This window comes from Lactuca serriola, chromosome 2, assembly GCF_051521515.1.
Source record: "Lactuca serriola cultivar US96UC23 chromosome 2, Lser_US96UC23_V15, whole genome shotgun sequence".
Classification (NCBI taxonomy): Eukaryota; Viridiplantae; Streptophyta; class Magnoliopsida; order Asterales; family Asteraceae; genus Lactuca; species Lactuca serriola.
This window is the reverse complement of record NC_136409.1, coordinates 182275427-182285002: the sequence shown is the minus strand read 5'-3', so window position 1 is coordinate 182285002 and position 9576 is coordinate 182275427. Positions and strand designations below refer to the sequence as shown.

The 9576-nt window shown below is 33.7% G+C and overlaps 3 protein-coding genes across 3 annotated transcripts; 2 read left to right on the top strand and 1 right to left on the bottom strand.

Annotated features, from left to right (window-relative positions):
- Positions 1-466: 466 nt before the first annotated feature.
- On the top strand, positions 467-1178 carry LOC145087631 (uncharacterized). The gene is made up of 3 exons (XM_079025633.1): positions 467-764; positions 829-949; positions 1027-1178. Exons 1-3 carry the CDS (start codon positions 628-630, stop codon positions 1069-1071), a joined length of 303 nt encoding a protein of 100 aa, XP_078881759.1. The 5' UTR covers positions 467-627; the 3' UTR covers positions 1072-1178.
- A 22-nt stretch (positions 1179-1200) lies between these two features.
- On the bottom strand, positions 1201-1985 carry CRR7 (chlororespiratory reduction 7). Its single transcript, XM_079025632.1, has 2 exons — positions 1614-1985; positions 1201-1533 (listed from the first exon to the last, which is right to left on the bottom strand). The coding sequence occupies exons 1-2, from the start codon at positions 1848-1850 to the stop codon at positions 1264-1266; spliced, it is 507 nt and encodes a 168-aa protein (XP_078881758.1). The 5' UTR covers positions 1851-1985; the 3' UTR covers positions 1201-1263.
- Positions 1986-2039: 54 nt separating this feature from the next.
- LOC145087629 (uncharacterized) lies at positions 2040-4105 on the top strand. Its single transcript, XM_079025630.1, has 3 exons — positions 2040-2175; positions 2592-3429; positions 3511-4105. The coding sequence occupies exons 2-3, from the start codon at positions 2627-2629 to the stop codon at positions 3695-3697; spliced, it is 990 nt and encodes a 329-aa protein (XP_078881756.1). The 5' UTR covers positions 2040-2175; positions 2592-2626; the 3' UTR covers positions 3698-4105.
- The last annotated feature ends 5471 nt before the right edge of the window (positions 4106-9576 follow it).

Here is a 9576-nt window from a genome sequence, read left to right as displayed (position 1 = left end):
TAGATAGAAATCAAGAACGAAAACCAATAGTTGGGTTAAAGGTTATTCATTTATTTATGTCGATCTATTAAACTCACAAGGTCACATATCTGTTAAGGTCAGAAAAATGGGGACCGGAGACGAACGTATTCTACAAATCGACTTCTTAGTTCACTAAAAGTTTCAATTTTTCAGAAGTAAAGAATTGCTTACCAGATATGAGAATACTAAAAAGTATATATATATATATATATATATATATATATATATATATATATATATATATATATATATATATATATATATATATATATATATATATATATATATATATATACTGTTTATGATGTTTTAACGAAGAATTTATATATGAGTAAAAATACAAATATTAAATGCATAGTTTTGTAGTCAACCATAAAATAAGTCGCAGCCACCATTGGGTATTGGCCCACTGAATTGGACCGTTAAGCACTACCTTGTTCCTCCAACGGTCTACTTATCCTTCCACTTTACCGTCTTCCACACTGACAAAACCCTGAATAAAACCAAACCCTAGCATTTTGATTTCATTTCAACCCTTAAAAAGAGATCTTCCTCCCTCTTCTATCTAAACTCAAACACTCGATCATAATTCATAAGTCGCTAGCCATGGATCAAAAGTCTCCATCAACACCATCCCCAATTCAACCACTTCAGATGAATTCTCCATCTCCGGCCGGTGGTTCTGCTAAACTCGCCACCCCTGATCGTCTTACAGTTCCAAAAGCATTCAAATATCCAGAAATGTAAGCGATTCTTTCTTTCTCCTTTTTGATTTCAAAAATTAAATCTTTTGGTGGTTTTTTGTAGGTATAAAAGCCCAACTGATCAGATCATGTCCCCTGTTTCTAAAGGACTTCTTGCTAGAACAAAGTCTAACAAATCATCGGGTCTCTTACCACCATCGTTTACTAAAAATCAACAACACAAGGTACAACCTCATGATGCACACATGCTGATTATCTTTTGTGCTATGTTAATTGATGTAAGATCTCGTGACACCTGCAGATTCAAGCGTCCAAGTTCCAAGATCTCGGTGCTCTTAAAACTTGATGGATTTGCTCAAGATGGTTTTGGTTAGAAATTATTTGAATCTCATTGTGTTTGATTGAACCTTGTGAAACTGTTTTTAAATGGTATAAGGCTTATATATTGATTTATACTCGATTGGACTGAACTGAATGGAGGCAAAACTATGGCATTTAATTGTTTTGTAAATTGTAATTGCAAATTACTTGAATGATTTCATTCCAAACTAACTTCATACCACTGAATCGAGCCAACATCTCCATCAATTTCGAGTTCACACACTGACTTTACAAGGAACGAAACAGCATCATCAATGGATTCAAATCTTGCAAGATCAGGAGGAAGCGAGGTGCCTGGCCAATTTTCTAGCCAATTCTTCAATCTGGCTCTCAGTTCTTCCTCATCTACAAATTCTTCAGCCTTCCCTGGCTCCATTAATACATACGTATCCGTTTCCATGTTTGATCTCCTTCTCCTTGCATTAATCTATTTAAATACTACAACCAGCATAATCAACAAATGGTAAAAGAAAGAAAAATATTAAAGAGCAAAAACAAAAACCTTGCCTTCGTTGCGTTTGCGTTCCTATGACGACGTTCCACAATCGGAAATTTGGGGAAACCGGAGTAACTCAAAAATTGAGTTGAAAAACTCGATTTCTGATGGACAAATGACGGTGTTCTTGGTGAAATTAGCAGATGGTTCGGAAAAAGCTGTTTCTGCAAAGTTGCTTCCATGGCTATGGCGTCTAAGAGTGTAGATAAGTGAAAGATATATGAACGCTTTTGAACGGTGAACGTCATGTTATAGAAGAATTTTCTAACTTACATTTTCACCCCTTTATCTTTTGTTTTATTCCTAAAATCATCCCTAAACCTTCTGACAAACAGAAATACCGGTCGAATAGGAAAAGAAAAGAGACACATACAGATGAGCGTTTCCTAAATGGGCGCTCAGCCTTCTGTTATTCGATCATCAAACCCTGTTCTTCCCTCTATACAAAACTTTTTCCCCTTTATCTTCTATCTCGTGCCCCGAGGTTTCATCGTTAAAATTTAGGGCAACATTGGTGCTGCCGGCGATCTTAACCCGTAGGGTTCCAACTATAAGGGGAATGTTCATGTTCAAGTAAGTTCAGTTACTCACAATTTTTCGAATTTTTTTCTCAAATCATCATTCGTTTCATAACGATACATGAATCCATTGACGTTTCAAAATTTTCATCTCGTGATTTGATTGTTACGTCTTTGCTCAAATTGCAATCGCAAGAACTGTAAATCGTTGCCATGAAACCAGAGTTTTCCTTCTCATCGTCAATTTTGAAGCCATGCATATATGATCATATCATTATATCATAAAATTCATTGAATCTATTTCTCACAGATCCGTAAATGTGTTGATTAACTAGTAGTAACTTAATTTGAGAAGAAAAAAAAAATTGAATCTTGGATTACAATAGGAATGGTTATAATTGTTGGCTTCTTCGTTTCTAAATTCATGGACTGATTGATAGCTACGCACACGAATTGCTTTTCGTTTTACAGCATTAGACATTAGTTTATCTGTTGAACAAAACAAAATGAAACACAAGAACGGGAGTGGTAGCAGTGAACATCTAGATTCGGAGTTTGATGTTACTTACAGCGTCAAAGATGATGACAAGATGGTTGGCCGTGCGTCTTCCTCTTCTTTCTCTTCTTCCTCTTCCTCATCGTCTTCAAATCCAATGGAAGTAAATGGTGGTGAAAATGATGTGAAATTCCCAGAATTTGAAGAAAACGAATCTATCTCGCTAAGATCAAATAATACGGAATCAGCAAAAACGAGTTCATCTGGGAGACTAACAGTGAAGTTATCATCAATGGCTTCACCACGATTCTCTGATTTCGATACATCAAATGCATCTCCAATACAATCCCCTCCGATCCAAGTGATGGCGCAATCCGATGACTATGATCCAAACAGGATCCCCTCATCTATATTTTCTCCAAAACAGAGTGATGATTCGGAATGGAGTGCAGCTTCGAATGAATCGTTATTCAGTATCCACATGGGGAGCAATAGCTTCTCCATGGATAGTGATTTTTTTATAAGCCAGTCTGGAAAACTTCACTGGCTGGACGATGGATTCGAGTATTCATGTTTTACGCCACATGGCAGTTTGACAAGCCCGATGGTGGAAACAACAGTAGAAGACGAAAGGAAGAGTGCGGACGAGAAGGAAGAACTCCTTGAAACCCTAAATGCATCACCAACCGATTTCGTTAGGGGAAAGGAAAGCTCACCGGATTGGGAGTCCAGTCCAAATTCTAGGGTTCCGACCGAGGGGACTCGTAATTCGGATTCAAGTTCCCAAAGCACTGGTTCATTTGCATTCCCTTTGTAAGTTTTTTTAATAATCCATGGGTGATACTGATGATTCATGATTTGTAGAATCGGGCTTATGGTGTTTGCTACTCTCAGACTTGCAGGGGGGAGTCCGGTGAAGGAAGATGCTGGAAAACCTCAGTCACCATCATCAACGCCGCCAACGCCAAAAGGAGCAGCGGAGGCAGAAACTACACCACCGCCTGCAGCTCCCGCCACAACCCCTAAAGCTGGTGGCAACCAATGGTTCAATTGCTTCTCATGCTTCCCAATTTGTTGTTGACGAGACACGATTGGATGAGAAAATTCAAGGACTTGCCCAGTGCTCATCTGTTTTCGAGATCTCGAAAGCCCAACTGCGCCAATTTAACAAATCAGATCCTCTTTGTAATGAATAAGAAGCTAAGGTATTTATTATATACATGCAAATTTTTATCTTCTAAAAATGTTTTAGAGGATAAAATCTTATATGTTCCTTGGCTCATTTTAGCACTTTTTGATGCTAATAAAATGAGGTCGACTTTTATTTTGGGTATACGATAATCCGATCACTGTTTGGGTTTGTACTAGTTGTATCTTCAACTTATACGAATATCCCTTGTGTCCGTTTTAAATTACCATGTCAATCAATACACTAATAGGCATTTGGCCTATTAGCATGGTGAAATGCTCGTGTGAGGATTCAAATTTCATAAGCACATATGCAGAATTCAAGTGTAGTTTCCGAGTATGTGCGTCGCCATTTTAAAAAAGTGTGAATCAATACGGCATAACGGTAAATGGATACAAATAAATTTCCATTCAAAATTCTTTCTAAATAAATATATGTTTATATTTTATAAAAAGTTTTAATAATACTTATATAGTTAAATTAATTAAAAATATTGGTATGACATAGCCATGTAGATGCAATATAAACTATTGATGTTACTAGAAATCATCATTGGATTAATCGGGAGAGGATCTCGAATCTTGTGTTTCATCATCGTTAGTTGATCCTGATTTGACATCTTTAAAACTCATCAACGAGACGGTTAGAACCGTTCCAAAACTCGTGTTTCAGAAACAACCGCCAATGATCAAGTTAGTAATGATATAAAATGAACTTGGTTCTTCCACACAAAAGGAAAATAGTCTTGTGTTGTGTGATGTATAGGAGATAGTCTCAACACTTACTTAAGATACATTGTAGTCCGTGTTAATTACACGTACTTTAAGATCATAATCATTCATTCATTTTAATCTAATGATCAAAATTTGATCACACATTCATACAATACTTATGATTCACATTTGATTCTAACCCTATATATATATATATATATATATATATATATATATATATATATATATATATATATATATATATATATATATATATATATATAAGTTTAGGTACCTAAACACATCATAATATGTCGTTTTGTTTGATATATTCATTATAATGTTATTAAGATTCAACCTTAACTTTATTTACTTTCAACATTTTTTAAATTTTATTATTATTTTCTTCTTACATCACATCTTTTTGCCGACCACATACTAGGCTATATATATTATAGTTGAAAATAAAAATTATGTAAAAGTAAGATAAATGTGTAATTTATAAAAATCATGGAATTAAATCAAGTTAGAAGTTAATTATAAGAACATTAGACAATTAGAATGCATTATATGATACAAAACAACGTGGTATTGTGAATTTGGGTACCTAAACTTATATACCCTTAAGGGTATATATATGATACAAAATGATTGTTTTATATTTTTAGGATTGTTCTCATTATATATATATATATATATATATATATATATATATATATATATATATATATATATATATATATATATTATAAAAATGAGAACAATCCCAAAAATATAAAAATATCATTTTTATAACATAAAAAGAAAAATATATACAATATTTTAAAGAATGTATACAACCTTCTATAATATATTTTTTAGGAATCTGTCATCATTATTAAGGAATAAACGAAAAATTTATATGACGTATTACATTATTTGTACATTCTTTCAGAATATTTCGTCATTCTTAGATAATATAAAAAACAATAATATATATATATATATATATATATATATATATATATATATATATATATATATAATTCTTTAAGAATTTGTCATCATTCTTGAAGAATCTGTCATCATTCTTGAGGAATTTGTCTTTGCTTTTTGATGGGTTCCCCATGCCTCTGTCTTTACATCTTCATGTTTGAAGCTAAACCAACAAATCATTCAATTAAAACTTCCGTTTTCCTCCTATAAACAAGAAAGAGAAAAGTTAGACCATTTTGTACAATAATTATATATTTGATGGTTTAAGGTTGTTAAAGCCTAGGAGATTGGGTAGCACTAATTACCTTTGAAGATTGCAATCTTTGATGTTGCTTCACCAGAAGGACTAGAGACAAAACTACATCCACGATTAATGGCTGATAATCTACCTCCAATTAAACACATATTGCTACTATTGTCATCACCTGGATGATTTCCTTCATCAAATATTAACCTTCTAAAACTAGATCCGTGATCTCAATAACTTAACCCCTATCAGTCAAACAAGGTAGATCCTGTTTTCACAAATCAACATAACTAATAACTCATACCAATCTTACATATCAACGTCTCGTGTTGACAAATTGCATATATGAAACAAGGAAAGGAGCTGACCTATGATACAATAACATCTTCTCAAGGAGATCTCTTCATATCAACTTGAACTCTACTAGTAAGGAACTCCAGAAGGACAACCCAATAACTATACGCCTGATTTTGTGGTCAAATGGCAAGTTAGTGCATACCTTCAGTGATAATTTAACCAAAAAATTTAATAGAAAGTTCATCTCCAATATCAAAACTGGCATACAAATTCAAGAATGAAAAGCATACAAAACCAAGATTATAAATAACTAAAATATACAATAAAAATCAAGAATCAAAAGTAGAAACTAAGATATCACAAAATCAGGAGCTTAATTATTAAAATAGGTGATGCCTTGTATCAATTATGGATTTTTTTTGTTTGTTGAACCAAGATAAAGATCTTCATATTCAAAGTGTATAACACTAAATGGTATGTTAAACTTCTAGTCTGATACTTGTGTCTTCCTACTACCTTATTCTCTATTGAAGATCAATTGAATCCTTAGTTAACTATTTAGAAAATTATAATTTTTGTTTTCATCAATAACAACAAAATTAATCAAATGGAAAGAGAGAAAACAAGAGTTCTGTATGTGGTGAGGGTTAGAGGGGAACAGTTTGTACCTCTTGGGTTCCTTATTCAATTAATTTCTTACCCATAAAACTCGCCCAAAAAATTGATACAATCTAGGAGCAGACCACATGTTCTGATACTAGGGAATGAAGAGGGAGATCCATGGAGTCCATGATTTCAAATGATTTTGGTTTCCTCGCCACCCTTTTTCTCATCATTTTCTATCTTTTCTGAAATAAAGAGAAAAATTGATGTCTTGAGAAATTAACTACGGTGGTACTTTGGGGAGGAATATTCTTGAATGTACCTTTGTTTTGATCGAAGACGGAGAAATGTAAGAATTTGTCGATGAAGTCAGTGTGCTAGGAAGAAGAAGCAACGACAACCGGAGTAGGGAAGGGAAAGGTTCAGATGATTTTTGTTGGGGAGAAAGAAGAGGACGTCCAATTCGCCCAGTGCTCGGGCCGATGGAGCTAAACTGTTGTGGGATTTTCTAGTGATGGTGATGATGAACCAACAATTTGAGATAACAATAGGGTTTAGAAGATGATAACAAATATACAATAGTAACCGACCCATGATCTAAGGGGAGTATTTATAAATAGAGGATTGATTTGTTTATTATTAAAATAACTATATATAAAGTTCCATTTGTCTAGATTCAGTCATACGCTCACACAATAGTGTGAACGTATGACTGAATCTAAACCAATGAAATTTTATATATAGTTATTTTAATAATAAACAAATTAATCCTCTATTTATAAATATTCCCCTTAGATCATGGATCGTTTACTATTGTATATGTGATTAAATACATATAATCACATGTGATTAAATAAATGAAAAACAATTATTAAGTAGAAAACACAAAAACAAATCATGTCTATATAAGTCAAATGTTATTAAATACACATAATCACATGTGATTATATGTATCTATCACATATGATTTATGTGGAGAAGTGAAATTTTTACATTCTCGTTTCAATAGTTATTCTTGTATTTAATCGCATATGATTATATGTATCTAATCATATATGATTTATATGAACAATATTAGTTTTGTGTTTCCGATTATTTATTCTCATGTACTTAATCACATGTGATTATATGTATCTAATAACATATTATTAATATGGACAAAGAACAACTTTTGAATTAAGAAGGCAAAACGAAATCTTACATGTGATTATATGTATCAAACCACATATTATTTATATGTGTAAGATTTCGTTTTGCCTTCTTAATTCAAAAGTTGTTCTTTGTCCATATTAATAATATGTTATTAGATACATATAATCACATGTGATTAAATACATGAGAATATTATTGAATCAAAAATTTGAAAACGAATATTATTTATATAAATAATATGTGAGTAGATACATATAATCACATGTGATTTTATGTATTTAATCACATATGGTTTAAGTGATTAAATACATATAGTAACATATGATTTATGTGATTATATGTATTTAAACACACGAGAACAACTATTGAATCACATATGATTTATGTGATTCATTATCAAGTTCTCGATTTAGTAATTGTTATTTGTTAACTTTAATCATATGTGATTAAATACATCTAATCACATGTGATTATATGTATCTAATCACGTGTGATTTATATGGACAAGAATAATATTGTCTATATTAATCATATGTGATTATATACAAGAGAACAACTATTGAGTAAAAAATATAAAAACAAATTTATTCATATTAATCATATGTTATTAAATACATATAATCATATATTATTAAATACACGATAAAAATTATTAAATGGAAAACATGAAAACAAATATTGTTTATATAAATCATATGTGATTATATACATAAAATCACATAATCACATGTGATTATATGTATTTAATCACACATGATTTATGTGATTATATACATTTAATCACATATGATATTGGTGGTTTTATATAATGGTGGTGGTGGTGTAGATGGGCGGTGGTGGGTGATGGTAGTAGTGGTGGTGGAGGTAGGGAAAGGTGGTGGGGTAGTGTGTGGTGGAGACGAATGGTGATTGTGGGTGGGGATGGGAGTGGTGGTGGTGGGTGATGGCTTATGGGGGTATTGGGTAATAGTTGCTTTGTTGGTGGTGGGTGGTGGTTATGGTGGATGGTGGGTTGGTTAGTGGTGGTGGTGTTGATGGGTGGGTGATGACAGGTGATGGTAGATAGTGGTGGTGGCAAGCAGTGGGTGGTGGGTGGGGGTGGTGGTGATCGGTGGTGGTGGCAGGTGGCGGGTCGTGGTGATGATCGTGTTTTTGGTAGGTGATGGATGGTGATGATGTTGGTAGGTGGTGGTTAGTGGTGGGGGTCAAGGTGGTAGGTGGTAGGTGAGGTGGTGGTGACAGGTGGTAATGGAGGTGGTGGTGGTGGTGGTTGGTGGTGGGGGTGGTGACGGTGGGGTGATGTGTAACAACCCAAAAATACGAGCCAAAATTTTCATTTTTAAAACATGTACTTAGCAAAACATCAGGAATAAAACGTTCAACGATCAAATCATTTCACAAAAGATAGTGCAAGTCTGGAAAACATTTTTATAAAACATATAGGTGTCAGAGTACAAATCCCCAGGAAAATTTCATAATGCGGAATACAAGCATGTGTGCGATGTACCGCTACTGCGCCAGCTCCTTCCCCTTCGAAGAAGAGGTACCTGAAACCAAAGCTGAAAACTGTAAGCACGAAGCTTAGTGAGTTCCCCCAACATACCACATACCATACAATTACATATCGAACATATATTGTTAGGCATATCTGGGTGCCCGACCTACCCCTTCGGTCCTCTCGATCGGATACTGTCTAATACATCTGGGAGTTGTCCTCCCCTTTGGTCCTCTCGATCGGATACTGACTAGCATACCTGGGTGCTGGTCTCCCCTTCGGTCCTCTC

Coding starts and splice junctions, on each gene's coding strand:
- LOC145087631 (XM_079025633.1), top strand. CDS start 628: ATGGATCAAAAGTCTCCATCAACACCATCCCCAATTCAACCACTTCAG. Junction 765..828: donor GCATTCAAATATCCAGAAAT/GTAAGCGATTCT, acceptor GGTTTTTTGTAG/GTATAAAAGCCCAACTGATC. Junction 950..1,026: donor CTAAAAATCAACAACACAAG/GTACAACCTCAT, acceptor TGACACCTGCAG/ATTCAAGCGTCCAAGTTCCA.
- CRR7 (XM_079025632.1), bottom strand. CDS start 1,850: ATGACGTTCACCGTTCAAAAGCGTTCATATATCTTTCACTTATCTACA. Junction 1,534..1,613: donor GGAACGCAAACGCAACGAAG/GCAAGGTTTTTG, acceptor GTATTTAAATAG/ATTAATGCAAGGAGAAGGAG.
- LOC145087629 (XM_079025630.1), top strand. CDS start 2,627: ATGAAACACAAGAACGGGAGTGGTAGCAGTGAACATCTAGATTCGGAG. Junction 3,430..3,510: donor GGTTCATTTGCATTCCCTTT/GTAAGTTTTTTT, acceptor TGCTACTCTCAG/ACTTGCAGGGGGGAGTCCGG.